The following is a 16,819-nucleotide window of genomic DNA, read 5'->3' on the forward strand; positions in this document are numbered from 1 at the left end:
AAACTGGCCCTTCAAAGACAGTTCTACCCCAGAGAGAAGGAAGAGCTCCATGCAATGACAATGAGGGGGTAGCAGATGATCATGGGCACTTTACCTTTGAAGACCTTCTGCTTTTATCTCCTTTTGCTTTTCTCCCCTCTATTTTCCTGTTCCCAAGTGACCATACTTTCTGCTATAGGGCCCACCCAGAGGACTTATGTGCTCAGAGGAGAAAGAGAGAAAGAGGGGTTGTGAGTGTTTATTATTAGGTTGCCCAAGAACGAGTATATGATCTCACTCTTGAAGGAAGACTATCCTTGGTTTGTTTTTTTTGTTTGTTTGTTTGTTTTGCAAAAAAGAATAAATACAAGCAACACTTTCCTGAAAAATAAATAAATATCCAAGAAATAAATATCTTCTCTGAACTTGAAGGGCTCTTAAATTATGGAATGGGAATGGGCTTAGCAGATGAGATGGAAGAGAACCCAAAGGGGCACAAGTCAGTCTCCTAACCAGAGATGATACCACTGGCAGGGGATGGGTAATTGGACTAAAATCTGGGATCTCTCCCTCCCAAATGGCTCAGGGCAGGAAGCTTGGCCTCAGGTTGGAAACCAAATGTAAGGGAGGGAGGGAAACAATCCTGGAAGGTGATACAGGTAGTAGAGGGTCATCACTCCTTGGTTGAAGACTGTACTTCTTAAGTAGCCAGGGACTGTGTGTGAGCAATCCCCCTTGAGAGCAGAAGGAAATCTCGGACAGCTCGGGCAAGGACTAGTTCCAGGGATCGGAGAAGCTGGTAGGTGCTCAGGAGCTGTGGCCAGGAGACCTGGTGCGCAGTGAGAGAAAGTCTTCCGAAGGCCCTCTCCTCCGGACCCAGTGTTTCCTTATGCTCCAGAGGACTGTATCCTGTAGCCTTCATCTATGACAAGAGACAAGTGATCAAGAGGGTCTCACACAGACCAGGATAAAAGCAGAGAGTTGCTCAGGATATCAGTGAGCCTAGAGGGCAGAGGGAAGGGTGGCCACACCTGGAAATGGACATGTGACTGCAGGTCTCTAAGGTCCAGCTGAGCGATCCACAGCCGTTTCCTCAGGGAACCCTGCCAGCCCTGGTGGCTCTCTAGTTCTCCTAGAGGATCCTGGAAGTGGCCCAGAAGTCTGGAAAGGGAACAAAGTCGATCTGGGTCCTGGGAAAGGAAGAATCAGACAGGAAAATAGGGTTAAGGCAGGGGATCAAAAGTTCTCAACACAGAACCCTGACACCCAGGCTTTGACTCAATCATAAGATCATTTCAAACACCAACTCCATCTCTAGCCCACCATTTTCTTTATTCCTTCTTCTGTGCAACTACTTCAAACCCCTCCTCATCCTCCATTGCCAATCACATTTTATACCTTCATCATTATCCCCATTCTATCCTATCCTTATCCTCATCCCATATCCCAGCCCTTCATACCCCTCCTCCACCCTATCCTATCCATCTCAGTCTTATCCACTACTCCCTATCTCAGTCCCTCATCCATCATCATCCTCATGCTCAAAACCCTAACCCCATCCTCACCCTCAGGAGCTTCTTCAACTTCAACCCTGACAGCACATCCTCTTCCCTAACTTACTGAAAGTTGAAGCCAGGTCTTGAATGTCATGGTAACATTAGGAAGCTGTTCCCTCAGGGGTAGGAAGTCCAAGGACACCCCAACCAGATGAGTATCTGCCTGTAGAAGCAAAAGTTTAATGGGGGGGGGAGCTCTCCAAGGTGGCTTTTCTTGCCAACCTCCTGCCAACCAAGCCTCAGCAAGTTTTTCCACTCCCTAGTCAATTGGATTCTGTTGACTCACAAAGAGGTGGGCAATACCCCGGATCTCTGAAAGCAGCTTTCTGGCAAGCCTCAGGCTGATCTTGAACTCACTCCTCATGTCCAGCAAACCATGTGGAGGTTGCCCTCGAGGCCATGGGAACCCCCAGATGACAGCTTTGCTCACGAGCAAGGAGAGCAGCAAGAGATTAAATCCTTGAAAAAGGGAAGAGAACAAGAGATCAGGAGAAAGTAGAACAGGGGAGAAGGGAGTGAATGAGCAGTTGAAGAGGATGCTGAGCACAGCTGGCTCCAACTCTAATGGTCTTTGAGAAAGATTAGCCTGGCCCAGGGCTCCCAGAGTATGGCAGGGGGCTCCTAGGGCATCCCAATCCCAAGGAACCAATGAGTTTGGGCTCCCTTTTACCTGGCTGGATAGGTGTGTGTATAGAGGGGTGGTAAATCTGGGGGTCCAGTAGGATTGGGACTACTCAGACTTCCCAGAATATATTGGATTCCCTCCTGATCTAGAACATCAGAGGTTGAAAAGGAACAAGGATAGAGATCTAGGGAACAGATAGAATGAGGCTGTGATAGGGAAAGGACTTTTGGAGAAAGGAATGGAGGATTGAGAAGTAGAAAAGAGAGATGGGATTAGTGGGGCAAGAACTACAGAAATGTGAATGTCTATCCATGTGTGTGCATGTGTGTGTGCATGCATGCAAGTTGTGAGCTCTATGAATGAGAGAAAGGTCTTTATTTAATTTTTATACTAGCGCAGTGCTCTCCACAGAGAAGGTACTTCAATATTTGCTAAATCTTTAAATTAACAGACAACAAGGTGGGGAAGAAAGACCATGGAGGTTCAGGAGAAAGGGTTGGGGGAATATCAATGGATGAGGGACAGAGGGATGAGGGTTGAGGTGAAGAGAAAATGAGTGGATGTTGGAGTAAGGACAAAGAATAGGGTCAGAAGGACAGGGGTGGAAATCAAAGAGAAGAATGTTACTTTTGGGTGAACCTTGTAAGGACAGAGGAATGAAGGTTGAAAAAGGGATGAGAGTTGGAGAAGGGTACACAGGCATGGGACTGAATGGAGGGATAATAGGGTTAGGAAAGTGGTCAGGTAAAGATAGAGGATTAAAGGTTAAGGAAGGGGAGAGAGGTATGGGTCAGAGGGAGAGACAGAAGATGTAAGTTAGGGGAAAGGATTGAGGAAGGGAAAAATCTTGAAGGACAGGATTAGGGGGTGGGAAAGAGAAATAAAGGATGGTGGGAGGGCAGGAATGGGGAGTAGTAGAAGGGGTAGAGGGATAGGAGTCTGAAAGAATTAGTGGTCTGGGGCTTCTCTTTCAGGAAAAGAAAATCTTTTAATTACTGGAGTTACCCAACTCTCCACTAAATACAAACCAAAACTCTGCCATTGATCTCATCCTTGTCCATGTTCTAACCATCCCTCTCCCCAGATAAAGAATGCCCCCACCTCTTACACCTTAACCTGGCTTTTTCCTTCTCCATTCCTGCCTTCTCCATTGTGTAGTTCATCCTGGGTTCCAGTACTCAAGAGGACTTATTCTTCCCATCTCAGTTGCACGGGAAGCCCTTCAGGGGATGGGATCAAGAGAGTTGAAGTATCATCACTCCCCTTGATCAACCAGACAGTCCTATATTTGGGATGAGGGACCACTGTGATTCTTAGCTCTTAGATTCCAGTTTAATATTGTTCTGGAAGAGGAAATCTAGCACCACTATTTCTCCCCCTACAAAGAATCAAGTTTGTGAGATGGCAGTCATACAGCCTGAAACTCAATGGAGAAACCTACTTACCTAGGGGCTTTATGACCAGAAGCTGAAGTGGCCCCTAAATAGCCCATTCCTACCCCTTAGACCCCTAGACTTCATTATGCCAAGTAAAATAGATTCCTCCACTCAGTCTTGGTCTATAGTTTCATTACAGATCTTACTTGCCCCTTGCCCCCAACACCATGGTCCTCTATTGGGAGCAAGACTCCCTGCCTGCCCCGTAACCCCTTTCCAGTAGAACTAGGGCCCCACCCTCTTGCCTTACCATACTGTGCCCTCTTTTTCCCTTCAACTCTATCTTGTCTTCTCTTTCAGGGAATCTTTTCCCCTTGGTCCTTGGTTCTATGCCACAAACCCTTTGGCCCACACATCCCAAAATCCACCCTTCATCCCCAAATCCCTCAATTCCAGAGGCTCAATTAGTCTACTCCCTATTCCATGACTCACGCCAGCTCCTGTCTCTCATCTTCCGCCAATGTCTTTCTTACCAGCCATCCCCCTTCTTGGGGTTCTTATACGGGGGGCCAGCCCCCACTTTCAGTTTCCCTCCTACTTACACTTTCGGCTTTGCTCTCGATCTCCTCTGAAATGGGGAAATGTAATTTCCCTTCCCATAGTCAGGGGGCCTGGAGTTTTTTTGGCAACATAGGGGTTGGGATAATGGACTGGCTTCCTCCTTAGGTAGCTGGGTCTCAGCTCTTCCTCTCTGCCGTTTACCATCTCCAGTTCGATTCTCGCATCATCTCACCCTCTTTGAATTTTTAACAGTTCAGACTCTTTACAGAACACTCGCTGCATTAGCAGTATGGTATGTCCATCTGTTTTTCCTGCAGACATAAATTACCTGCCCATTTCTTGCACATTTCTAAAATGAGGCTGTCTTTCCCATTAAATGACATTGACCAGGCAGCCACAAGAAAAATAGTTTTGAGGGCTTTCCCCCATCAAGAGTGGAAGGGAACAAGTTGTACTGAAAGATTCACACTTATTCTGACTCTTTTTCAGATTATAGAATTTTAATACCTTGTGCTTGGTTAGGGTATCAGGCTATGGTTGTTAGGGAATTAACCCATGGCTGGCATCAGTCTATGGTCAAGTTAGGGATCAGTGGTTGGATTTGGGGTCAATTTGAGGCTAGGATTGAGTCAATCTGTGGCCACAGCTGGAGTCATTATATGACCAAGATGAGGGGTTAGTCTGTGGCTGGGATTAAAAGAAAATCTGTGGGATTACAAAATCTGTCTTTTATTCATCAGTTGATGGCTGGTATTAAAGATTGATATCATGGCCAAAGTTAGGGGTGTGGCTGGGATACATGAGAAAACTGTCCTCACTGGTAATGATCCTTACAGTCCTTAGGCTTGCCAGCCCATTAAGATCCTAGGATTGCCTTCTGCTTCCTGTCCTTCTCTTCCCCTGGATTTCCCACCTTTGGGAGGGGAAGCAGTATTGGGGGTTTCTTATTCTTCCCAACGGCAACTGCTGCCACTTTCCATTTACAGCCTGTGGGATTTCCCAGCTAGGTCCCTGGCAGTGAGAAAGAAACCAGAGGGGGCTTCCCCATGCTTCCCTCCTACAGTCCTTTAGCATGGGCACTACTCGAGCTGGCTCTCCAGGCCAGGGAAATACCAATTTTTTCCCCAGGAACCTAGTCACTCTGGAGAACTAAGGGCTTCCAGGAATCAATGGCCATGGAGGAAGAGAGACCCAGGGCTGTCTGAAGGGTGTATGATCTTTCCCAAGTCACCTCCATAATGAGATGCTATTTGGACAAAGAACTTCATTTCTTTTTCCTATGAATTCAAAATTTTTTTTAAAGAAATATGTCAAGGGAAGCAGTTGGAAGGATCAGAGATGGGGGTCACTGAATGATTAAGAAGGGTGTAGAGGTCTAAAGAGGGAAGAAAGTAGATGGAAGTTGGGTTCAGCAAAGTGGTCAGCACAAGGGGGATGCTAGGTTTCACCTCCAGAATGAACTAGCTATCCTTCTTATAGACCACATGGCCTGATCCCCCTTAGTAGGCAAAGGAAAGGTCACAGCAGCTAGAACTTAGCTGGACATTTTTCACTTCTGGGTATTTTGGTTCTTCCAAAATTTTGTTCTGCTAGGCATCTTACTTCCTTTCCTCCTCAATACAGTTCTTAAAAATGTGAACTCTTGGACACTGCTTTAGTTAACAAGTGGCTGTGTCCTGAGCAGAGAAATCAAATCCAGGCCTCCCTCTCCCTCACACAGCCCCACATTTTTTTTCCTTGGGGTGGGAGGGGCTTTACAATTGTGTCCTAAGGAGCTCACCATGAAGACAAGCGAGGCTCTCTTTCTGGGTTCCCATGGGTGCCTCAAAATCCTGCTACTACTGGGAGACAGAAATCCCTAACCTCTATGGAGTCAGCTCCCAGGTGACAAAGCTCTTTCTTCTACTCATCACTTTGAAGACAGAAAAGGTATCTCCCCACAACTCACCCTGTGGCACAAAGAAAAACCAGGAGCCAGGAATGGGTTCCCTTGAATCACCGAGGGAGAAAAGAGCCTATTCTGGGTCCTTGAGAAGCATGGAGCTGAAGGGGGTGCTCCATGTCTTTAGAACTGACGGGGTCTTGAGAAAGACACTGAACTAGTGGTCAAAAAATTCCAGTTCTATTTCCTGCTGACTACTTACTTCTGTTAGACCCTGATCAACTCATAGCCTCTCTGACTCTCAGTCTTATCTGTAAAATAGAGATGTTCCTTGTCCTGCCTCATATGGTTTCTACAAGGACCAAATGAAGCACTACATAAATGTAAGCTATTATTATTATTATTGGGCCCAGGGCAGGGTCAGTGGAGCCAGGGCCCAAGGGCAGGGTGGGACAGGAGGTAAAGACCCACCTCCCTACACCCCTCAAAGTACACACACACCCTCACAGACAACAACGTGAGGCCCAGGGGCCCATGTGGACTTTATTACTGTGCAGCATTGACTCCATTGGCATCAGGAACAGTGGTAAATCAAGTTGTCCCTACTTCCTGTGTCCTTTCCAGGCTTGAAAGGGAGCAGCGGTTGTAGTGTTTGGCCCTGGAATGTTACTCCAACTCTCGGTCCCCAGGTATCTGGGAATGGCAAATGCTCCAGGGTAGGAGAGAATGGTGGGATAGAGCTGGAGAGGAGCAGACAGGCATCCCATCCTTGCCACCCCACCCCAAAAGCAGCAGCTTCACTCTTTCCTCCTGCCTACTGGGTCGACACTGCACCAAATTCCCTTCAATTTTCCATCTCGGGGTAGGTACCTGGGTATAAGAGAGGAAGAAGTTGAGAAGGCAGGGTGGGATGTGGGTTTGGTTTTTCCTGAGATGGGGTATAATGAATAACTCCCCCATTCACGGTTTGGTTTTTTGTTTTGTTTTGGGGTTTTTTTTTGCATTTTGGTTGAGGCAATCAGGGTTAAGGGACTTGCCTAGGGTCACACAGCTAGTACATGTCAAGTGTCTGAGGCCGAATTTGAACTCAGGTCCTCCTGATTCCAAGGCCAGAGCTCTATCCACTGCGCCACCTAGCTGCCCCTCCCATTCATGTTTTTACTGAATCTTCCCTAGATTAGATGTATGTTCTAAGTAAACCAAAGAGCTCACATACACAAATGTATGCCAAAGAAAAGAGAGTAAATAATCAGTGAAAAGATAATTTTGAAACAAGGTACACTGGGATTAATCAGGGGGCAACAAAGGAGAGAAATGAGATGATATAAGAAAAATTGGCAGGAGAGTAGCAGAAGGGAGTAGGGGCAGGGGGATGGGGGACCAGCAGAGTCTAACTGATCAGAAGCCTCCTTTTGGGGCAGACTGCCCGGAGACCCAGGCAGAAAGGGCCTATTTCCTCTGAGGTTGGGAGACAGAGAACTTGGAAACAGAGCTCTGCCTTTTGCTGAGGGCAGAAGCAAGGGGAACTAAAAAGAACAAATTTCTCAGGGAGCAGGGCAGATATGACCCTAAATCACAACGGGGCTGGTATGAGGGGAACTTGGTAGAAGAATCCAGGTCTGGTAGACTGGAATTTTAGGTACTTCATTAAGAAAAGTTTTGTTCACATATATGAATATTTGGTTTTATTGATGGCTACTATGTTTATATTTTTAAAAAAATTTTAAAGAAAAAAGAATCCCAACCTATGAAATCTCTAAGACTTACCTCCTAAGCTGGACAAGACTGCACTCTGAAACTATGCTGGGCACCTGCAATTACCAACCTGTAGAGTCTGGACCCTGAGCATCCTCACACTGGAGTTAAAGTAGGCTCGTGCACTCTAAACAACTGGCCTGAATATGGTCTTGCTGATGACTCACTACTGAGGAGGGATACAGAGGAGATAAGGCACCAAGTTTTCAGCCCAGGTGAACCCCCCAGGTCCTTGGGTGGTGGTGGCAAGGAGGACAGAGGCACCTGAAGCCTGGCATTTCACCAAGCAGGACACCACTGACCAGCACTCTACCATGTTCAAAGGCAGCCTGGTACCTCCTCCTCCCAAGCAGACCTTTCCAGGGCCCTCCTTACCTGCCCAGGTCTGGCTGAGGTCTCAGTCATCACTGGCTCTCATGCCCCTCACTGGTCCCGTCTTCCGCATCTGAAACCCAGAGTGGAATGAGAATGGAGGCTATGGGAGCTGGTGGTGTTTGTCCTCACTAGGAAATGGGAACCCCTACCCAATCTAATATGTACCTTTCCTAGTTTTGTGACCACATATCGCCTATATTTTTTCCCACTTTTTCTTCCTCTTCAGCTTTGTTCCCAGGTTCCAATACATCACTTTAAAAATAATCTAGTATATGAATGTAATGGAATGCTATTGTGCTATAAGAAATGATGAGCAAGCAGACTTCAGAAAAACCTGGAAAGACTTGTATGGACTGATGCGGAGTGAAGTGAGCAGAACCAGGAGAACTTGTACACAGTAACAGCCACGTTGTGTGATGACTAACTTCAATAGACTCAGCCCTTCTCAGCAATGCAAGGATCTAAGACATCTCCAAAGGTCTCATGATGGAAAATGCTATCCACATCCAGAAAAAGAACTATGAAGTTTGAATGCAGATCGAAGTATACTATTTGCTCTTTTTTTCCCTTCTGTTTTGTTTTGTTTCTTCTTTTTTGTGGTTCCTCCTATTGGTTCTAAGTCTTCTTTACAACATGACTAATGTGAAAATATGTTTAATAAGAATGTATATGTAGAGCCTATATCACATTGCACACTATCTTGGGGAGGGAGGGGGAGAAAATTTAAAACTCAAAAGCTTATGGAAGTGAATGTTGAAAATTAAAACTGAATTAATAAAAATTAAAAAAAAATAAAAAGGGGATAATAACAACACTTAAAAAAATAACAACATAACTAATGTGAAAATATGTTCAATAGGAATGTATATGCAGAGCCTATATTAGATTGCACGATGTCTTTGGGAGGGAGGGAGAGAAAGATATAAAACTCAAAAGCTTATGAAAGTGATTATTGAAAACTAAAAATTAATTAATTAATAAAAAAAATAATCTAAAATGCTAACTCCAGAGAGTATTCCTGGTGGGCTAGCACCAGAACTCTTTCGCTTACTATCTCTTCTCAAATCTCCCCTGGGGACTGAACCAAAGAAATGGAGCTAAAACCATACTAGGAGGTCTGGAGGCAGAACCAAAGAGCAAGAGGAGTCAGACACAGGATCAGATGGATAACAAGAAATACACCCACAGAACACTAGAACCAAAGGGAGCTTAGCAGTCAGCAGGGCCATCTCCTTCATTGTCAGAGGAGGAAACACACGCCTGCAGAGAAGTGGCTTGCCCAACAACGTATGGCGGGAGATGCAGTCTAGTTAAAACCCAGAGCTCTCAGAGCTCTTTTGAATCACCCTACCTTGCCTTACTTGAGAACCCTCTTTTAACGTGGGTTGGGCGAGGAGCGGTCCTGGATTCATCTGCCTTAGTTGGCACCTTTGCTCCTCTATTAGAATATTCTGCTCCTAACCTCAGAATCAGGAGACCTGGGTTTGACTCTTTCCTCAGATACTCCCTCGTTGTATGACCATGGGCAACCTGAGTTTCAGTTTCCTTTTCTTCAAAATGGGGATAACGATACTTGGCGCTACCTCATTCATATGGCTGTTGTCAGGAAAACCAATCTAAATCATACAGCGTTATCTATCAGTCTCTAGGTTGTAAGCTCCTTCAGGGCAGAGTAAGCTCTCCAAGTCTTCTCTTTCTCCTAACACCTCCCTATTCAATTAATTCAAACATTTATTGATTGCTTGCTACAGGCAAGGCATCAGAGAAAAAAAATAGAAAGATAGGATGGACCCTGTCCTCCAGGAGGTCCACTGGGCCCCTGGTTCGGTGCTGAGATTACAGTAATGGGGCATCAATACGTGCCGACTGACTGGTCAGTTTTCCCAGTTCTCCCCATCTACCTGCCATGCTGAACTGTTACCTGGTCCAGTTCTCGCTGGGTCTCCTCCTCCAGGTTCCGGATGTCCTCCATGGACAGATCAACCCACTGATCCAGCCAACAGAACAGCTGCCTGTGGAAGTTGGTGAAGAGCCGCTTTTCTTGCTGTGGGAAGAGGGGGAGGGTTCTACGAGAAGCAGCACGCACAACCAAGATGCAAGAATCCACCGACTCTCCCTGTCAGTGCACTGTTCTGACCCGGTTCTTCACAGGCCTTAGGCCCCAATGGTCTTGATCAGCTTCATGGGGCAAGAGCACTTCTTTGGACTTGGTCCAAGCGATCTTGCTTTTGGCTCTAGGCCCTAATTTCTCATCTTTCTGATGTCCAACAGTAGGCACCAAGCCTCTGGACTTTGCCTTATCTTTCAGTATGCCTAGTTCCTTGGGTTGAGTGATGTCATAAACCCAATCTACATCTCTTTTTTCCATTTACTTGCAACTCTTACCAGACACCTGGTTTTAGAAGCCACGCCCTCTTTCCTTTCCACCCTATCAACCTACACTCCAGATCACAAGATTGTCTTTCTAGAGAATACACAAATCCAGAAATAATTCCCTAGGAGAAGATGACAGTGCAAAATAAAGATGTGGATTTAGTCCCAGATGGGCTCACACTTAACTTCCTATACTATGCTGTAATTCCCCATGGCCTAAGTTGGGGTCATGATTCTCTCTAGACATGGTGCTCTTTCTGTGGACCAAGAATGCCCCAAAGCCAATGGGGGATTTATCCAGCTGTTCTACAACTACAGGCTCACTCTCAGCCAGACAGGAAGTCACCTCATTATACATGGGAGGCTTAGGGTGCTCCAATGATCTAAGTAGGTTTTTCCCCTCCTTCTATCCAGAGCAGGGAAAAGACAAAAAGATAGATCACACGCTAGTCTCTCCTGTCATCTCAGAGTATAATACGTTACTCTGAAAGTACACCAACATGAGCCCATCTGTCACAAAGACCCAGGGTTCCATTGTTCCCAGGCCCCTACCTGTGTCAGAGCTAAAAGATTTTACATCTTTATCTCAGCCTTTTATGTAAGAGCCTGAATGAATCTTGGTCTCCTGTCTCCCACCCTCCGAGTCAGAACCCAAGGCCACCCTATCCACCTCCTCCAACCTTATGGATGAAGCTCTCCACTCGTCCCTGGAGCCCCCACCATCGGAACTTGACAGTCACCAGTTTGTAGGCACACATGTGGGGTGGATGTTTCAACAATTCCCTCTGTACAAAGATATAAACGTAGATACACTGCTGACCCAATAGTTTTTTGGGGACCAAGCCTCTACCTGGCCTAGCCTTGCCCAGTTTGGGCAAGTATAAAGAAACAGTCTACCTGCCAGTTGGGTCCCAAAGGGCCACGTCCTGTTTTGACAGACCTGAAGAGAGCAGGGTCCTCTTCTGGTTTATAATCCTGGAAGGGAGAGAGGGAGCTGTGAAAGAAACTTCAACCTCCTCCCAAAGGGTCTCCAGGCCTTTGTTCCCAGCCCTCTGTCCTTCCTGAGGCCTAGGCATGGCCTCTCCTCCGGTCCCCAGATCTACTTCACTTACCTCATCAGACACTTGCGTCCGATCAGCAATGTCAATAGGAACCACCTCTACCTCCTTCCATGTCTCTGCATCAAGATGGTGAACCTAGTGAAAGGGTGGAGAGAGAACAGGATGCTTGTGATGGGAGCAGACAATGGAGGCAGAGGGAAGTCAATGAGTAAGTGTTTAATGAGCACCTGCTACGTGCTCAGCCACTGTGAGGAGTACAAAAAGCGTAAGGCACTATGCCCTCCAAGGGCTTATATTCTAGTAAAGAATACTCAAACACATGAAACAACCATGAACGATACAAGACAGGATATGTGTAACTAAGAACTACTTTATATGGTAGAGATTCAGCATTCTACCTCCTCTCTGGAAAGGGAAGGCTGGGCTCCCATAGGAGGAGCTTGGTAACATCTGTCCAGTCCCAGCAGAGAACCGGTACGAGAAATACCAGTCAATCAACATGCATGTATTGAACACCTACTAGGTGCTCAGCACTGTAGTGGGCACTGTATGGGGACACAAGAGAAGTATAAGACATGATGCTTGCTTTCAAAGACCTTAATCTAATGTGAGAAGCAACCTACTACAGGTAAAACAGAAAATAATTAAGTACTAAGCTTTGTGGAGCTGATTATAAGTGCTGCTAATAGGATTCTGGAGAAGGAAGAGGCCCAAGGAGCTAGAGAAGGTTTCATGAGAAGGAGTTCAAGTTAAGCCTTGACAAAAACAGGATTTTCAGAATGGAAGGAGACAAGATAGGGAATTTTCTTTGCCCGGGGTGGGGGTGGGGAAGGATGGAAAGGCAAAAGTACAGAGGTGTGATTGGGGAGCCATGCTTAGACCTGCCCATATGAAGTTTCTGTTGGAAAATAGAGGCTATAAGGATGGACAAGAAATAATCAGTACAGGAGACCCCTAAGTTCTCTAGGGATAGAGGACAAACAGTGAGGGTAGGGAACAAAGGGCTAGTGACTGAAGTTCTTAGAGGTAAACATAGCCAGACATCTAGGTGAAAGGGGAAGAGAAGGTGCATTTATTAAGTACCTACTACATGCCAAGCTAAGAGCTTTACTAATATTACCTCATTTAATCCTCACAACAACCGTGGAAGATAGTTGCTATGATTACGTCCATTGAGGAAAGTGAGGCAGACAAAGGTTAAGTGACTTGCCCAGGTCACCCAGCTAGTGTTAGGGGCAAGATTTGAACTCAAGTCTTCCTGACTCTAGGCCAGTGCTCTAACTATTCTACAGTCTCACTAAGATTTACTTCACACTCACGTTGTCCTGAGTCCCCATGTCTGGATGATGCCAGGTTTCAATCTTGATGAAGAAATCATCCTTCATATATTCATTCTGGATAGAAAAAATAGGGAAAGACTTAGTGAAAGCCAGCTATGTGTTTTGGCTAAACCCAAGTTGGCCCTCCCCATTCTCTGATAAGAGGGACATCTTACCGTGATGACTAAGGTAGACAGCAGTGGCCAGATGGAAGGCAAGTAATTTTAGCGAAATGAAGAAAAAAGGCAAAAGAAAAAAGATGGGGAAAAGAAGAGTAACCGATTACAGCTATGTAACATAAGGGGCCTCCCAGCCACCAGCTCTCCCATCCCAGGACAGAGAGTGCCTAACTCAGGTTTCTGATGTTCCAGGACCCCTCGCCTTTTTTCAGACCCAGGCCTCTGGCCTTCTCTTGCCCTGGCCACCTAAACTGTCCTCACCAGTGCGGCAGTACGGGTAGGCATTCCAGGCCTTCTCATGAAACACCAGGGAACCCTCAGGGGCGAACAGGCGAACAAATCCTGGAACCTTGCTGCAGTGTGAAAGAAGCCAGGGTCAAGGGCTGAAAGTCCAGGCCAAGCCAGAACCATCCCGATGCCCTCTCCAGGTTGCGTGCCCCAGCTACCCTCACCTCTGCAGATGGTAGATCTTGTGGGTAAATTGGCCCCGCTCACCAGGACCCCCCTCGTAGGGCTGATTGATGAGGACCTCGATGCCCTCACCGCCCCCCGTGTTATTCTTGCTGGTCTGGGCCACGGAATACAACTGTCCCACTTGATACTGAGAGTAGAGAGAAAACAGCTGGGTGACGCAAGAGGAATGGACAGAGCCCAGACCGTGGGCAGCCTCCCCCATCCCCCAGGCAGATGGTGGGAGGACCCTTGGGGAGAACTGAAGGTGGGGTGAGAACCAGGCACTGGGAGGTGGGTGGGGGGAACATCTCACCTCCTCCACGGAGCAGGGCAGTAACACCCGACTGCAAAAAGAAGAAGGGACACAGAGTGAGGGGCGTGGGGAAAGGCTGGGGGAGGAGACCCTTTCTCTTTGCATCCGTGATTGTCACGAACAATCATTACTTCTCCGGAGCTGGGTCTACAGTGAGACAGATGGGTAGTGCAAGCGTGGTTTTCCCCATTTTACATCTGACGAAACTGAGGCCCAGAAAGATTAAAACGACTCGCCCACGCACGCAGAAACTGGTTAAGGATTTGGGGCAAAGTCCCCCTCCTCCTGGTCCAGGGATTTCCCGTGCACAGCCCCCCTCCTGCCGTCCCGGTCCCTACCAGCACTTTGCAGAACACCGGCCCCCGAACCCTCCTATTCCATTCGGGCCCGGAACCCCTACTCACAACTCCTTGATCAGGACCATCTCGCTTCTAGTTTCTCTAATGGGGACCCCCCACCCCACTCCGGCCGGTGGCCACCCCTCCCTCCTTCCGGAAGCGGAAACTGGAGACCCTGCTCCCCAACAATACCGCTAACTCCCAATCTCAGCCATTTCCGCCCGGTGGTGGGCAGGGGCCGGGCGGCTTCGGGCTCGACGAGATGACGTCATCCTAAAGGGCTCCGGAAAAGCGCTCCCCACCTCCCGGCCCTGTAGAGAAGAGATCCTAGCTAGAGTCGTGGAGACCCGGCCCTTGAGGGAGACACGTGCCAGGCGCCGAGAACTCCGGCGGAAAGGACTACTATTCCCAGCGGGCAATGCGCCATCCCTCCCCGTCTCCTGGGCGGGCATTTGGCGCTAGCTATGCTGGGAACTGTAGTTTTTGGAAGGCAAGGACAGTTCTATGTCAAGCCGCCACCTTTAGGGGTATCAGAGATTGAGGGTGTGGCATAAGGGGTGAACAAAGAGACTGACAGAAGGTAGGAACGTTCTCGGAAGTGTCTATGCTGCCTCACTGACCCACAGAAGAGTAGAAAGGAGACCTGGGTTCAAATTCTGTTTGTGACCTCGTACTACCTGTGTGACCTCACTTTACCTCTTCTGGGGCTAAATTTCCTCAACTATAAAACGAGGTGAAAGAGTTGGCGTAAGGGCCCTTCCAATTGTACATCTTTGATGTAATCCTGGACTTGGAGTCGGAAATAATAATAATAGCTAACATTTGTTTAGTGCTTAGGGGCAACTAGGTGGTGAAGTGGGTAGAAGGCTGGGCCTGGAGTGGAGGAAGACCTAAGTTCAAATATGACCTCATACACTAGCTGTGTGACCCTGGGCAAGTCCCCTAACCTTATTTATCTCAGTTCTCCATCTGTAAAATGAGCTGGAGAAGTAAATGACAAACCATTCTGGTATCTTTGCCAAGAAAACCCCAGATGAGGTCACTAAGAGTCCAAACTGAACAACATGTAGCATTTACTATGTGCCAGTCACTGTTCTAAATTAATATATTTAACATATTATAAAATAATAATATATCATTGTTTAATAATAATATTTAGTGTTAGAAAATATTATTTAAGAATAATAGCTAACATTTATATAACACTTACTAAATGCCATGCTAAGTAGTTCACAATTATTATCTTATTTGATCCTCATAACAACCCAGGGAGGTAGAGGCTACAATGACCCCCATTTTACATTTGGGAAATTGTGACAAACAGGTTAAGTGACTTGGCCAGGTCACACAGCTAGTAAGTATCTGAGATCATATTTTAACTTGGGCCTTCCTGGAGACTTTAGGCCTGGTACTCTATCTGTTACCTAGCTGATGGTTGGAGAAACCTGAGTTCAGATTTTTCTGCCTTCAGAGAGTTAGTAGGTATGTGACTCTGGACAAATCACTTAATTTCTCTGAGGCTCAGATTCCACATCTGAAAAATGTCTTAATCTCACCCATTCCAGAGTTGTGAGAATCAAATGTGATAATAACAGCTAGTATTTATATAGTCCTTTAAGGTTTACAAAGCACTTTACAATTATGTATCTAATTGTATCCTTATAACCCTGGGAGGTAGGTACTATTATTACCTTCATTTTATAGATGAGAAAAGTGAGGCAGACAAGTTAAGTTTCTTGTCCCCATCACATAGCTAGTAAGTATCTGAGGCTACATTTGAACTTAGGTCTTTCAGACTCCAGTTCTAGCACTCTATCTACCATACCAATACCTAAGCATTTTACTGTCCTAGTGATAATGTATATAGAGTGATTTTTCATATCCTTTAGTATTATATTAACAAGTTATTACTATTATTACTACCAAGCAACCTGAAACTATGGATCTTAGGCCCTGTCTTATCCCTCCTTGGTGCTATTTTCAGAATCCAAGGAAAGACATCCTCTCATTACATTTCTACTGTCTAAAAAATAGAATTCTAAAATATCAGAACTGAAAAGGGACCATAGAGTCTCACTCACAGATTGGATTCTCCCACCCCACCCCCAGCAAGTGTATATTTTCATAGGTTCTAGTATTCCATGGGTTCAAGCTCCTAAAACTATAGGTGAAAAGCCCCCACTGGTGAGCTTACATTTAATAGCTCAAAGCATTTACCATGACGATATGATAACTACAGTAGTTACAAAACATTTGCCCATAAATCTGTGATGCTCTATTGCATAAATAATCACATCATAAATGTGAAGAAAGGACAGAAGCTTAGAGCACCCTAATTGTGAGGTCTACTTAGAAGGAACACAGGGCCAAAGGTACTCTTACCTCCAGTACTACAGGGTCCCAATGTTCCCCTTGTGGAGTCCTCATGCTGCTCCCCTCTGGGTATAGCAGTTCTGCTGGCTGAACTGCTCAGCCAGGATCCTTAGGTCTGCTTTTTTATCCACAGCTTGACTGATTCTCTACTACTAGAGCTAGGGTATATTGGGTGGGTGGGTTTCAAGGAAGACTAGCTGTCCGGTGTGAGGGCTTGCCCGATTCCTTTCAGGGCTGCTGATCCAGCTTTGGCATCTACCTGACACCCTACTTTCTTTCTTTCTTTCTTTCTTTCTTTCTT

At 46.4% G+C, this 16,819-nt stretch overlaps 2 protein-coding genes across 6 annotated transcripts; both read right to left on the minus strand.

Moving 5' to 3' along the window:
• Window positions 1–657: 657 nt before the first annotated feature.
• On the minus strand, window positions 658–4,225 carry LOC114038954 (interleukin-27 subunit alpha-like). Of its 3 annotated transcripts, XM_027856490.1 has the most exons (6): window positions 4,029–4,043; window positions 3,262–3,442; window positions 1,822–1,994; window positions 1,600–1,698; window positions 1,011–1,169; window positions 658–901 (listed from the first exon to the last, which is right to left on the minus strand). In XM_027856490.1, the coding sequence occupies exons 3-6, from the start codon at window positions 1,897–1,899 to the stop codon at window positions 680–682; spliced, it is 558 nt and encodes a 185-aa protein (XP_027712291.1). In that variant the 5' UTR covers window positions 1,900–1,994; window positions 3,262–3,442; window positions 4,029–4,043; the 3' UTR covers window positions 658–679. The 3 variants fall into 3 exon arrangements, with proteins under 3 accessions (XP_027712291.1, XP_027712289.1, XP_027712290.1); XM_027856488.1 differs by lacking the exon at window positions 3,262–3,442 and having other exon boundaries at window positions 4,029–4,225; XM_027856489.1 differs by lacking the exon at window positions 4,029–4,043 and having other exon boundaries at window positions 3,262–3,754.
• Window positions 4,226–6,482: 2,257 nt separating this feature from the next.
• On the minus strand, window positions 6,483–14,327 carry LOC114038951 (phosphatidylinositol transfer protein beta isoform-like). Of its 3 annotated transcripts, none has more exons than XM_027856485.1 (12): window positions 14,212–14,323; window positions 13,808–13,838; window positions 13,494–13,642; window positions 13,303–13,394; window positions 13,039–13,046; window positions 12,863–12,937; window positions 11,595–11,678; window positions 11,380–11,457; window positions 11,163–11,267; window positions 10,031–10,153; window positions 8,110–8,179; window positions 6,483–6,849 (listed from the first exon to the last, which is right to left on the minus strand). In XM_027856485.1, the coding sequence occupies exons 1-11, from the start codon at window positions 14,229–14,231 to the stop codon at window positions 8,132–8,134; spliced, it is 813 nt and encodes a 270-aa protein (XP_027712286.1). In that variant the 5' UTR covers window positions 14,232–14,323; the 3' UTR covers window positions 6,483–6,849; window positions 8,110–8,131. The 3 variants fall into 3 exon arrangements, 2 of the variants coding, with proteins under 2 accessions (XP_027712286.1, XP_027712287.1); XM_027856486.1 differs by lacking the exon at window positions 6,483–6,849 and adding an exon at window positions 7,053–7,903; XR_003568609.1 differs by lacking the exon at window positions 6,483–6,849 and having other exon boundaries at window positions 10,031–10,121; window positions 14,212–14,327.
• Between the last annotated feature and the right edge of the window lie 2,492 nt (window positions 14,328–16,819).

The sequence above is a fragment of the Vombatus ursinus genome, unplaced genomic scaffold (genome assembly GCF_900497805.2).
Source record: "Vombatus ursinus unplaced genomic scaffold, bare-nosed wombat genome assembly UNPS02011470.1, whole genome shotgun sequence".
NCBI classification, from domain to species: domain Eukaryota; kingdom Metazoa; phylum Chordata; class Mammalia; order Diprotodontia; family Vombatidae; genus Vombatus; species Vombatus ursinus.

What these genes read in the sequence shown, in the direction of transcription:
- LOC114038951 (XM_027856485.1), bottom strand. Translation starts at nt 14,231, where the DNA reads ATGGTCCTGATCAAGGAGTT. An exon ending in ACATGGGGACTCAGGACAAC is followed by an intron (nt 11,679 to 12,862) that starts GTGAGTGTGAAG and finishes CCCTTTCACTAG; the next exon opens with GTTCACCATCTTGATGCAGA. An exon ending in TGGAGAGCTTCATCCATAAG is followed by an intron (nt 10,154 to 11,162) that starts GTTGGAGGAGGT and finishes CTCTTCCCACAG; the next exon opens with CAAGAAAAGCGGCTCTTCAC.
- LOC114038954 (XM_027856488.1), bottom strand. An exon ending in AGACCTGGCTTCAACTTTCA is followed by an intron (nt 1,170 to 1,599) that starts GTAAGTTAGGGA and finishes TTCCTTTCCCAG; the next exon opens with GACCCAGATCGACTTTGTTC. An exon ending in AGTCACATGTCCATTTCCAG is followed by an intron (nt 902 to 1,010) that starts GTGTGGCCACCC and finishes CTCTTGTCATAG; the next exon opens with ATGAAGGCTACAGGATACAG.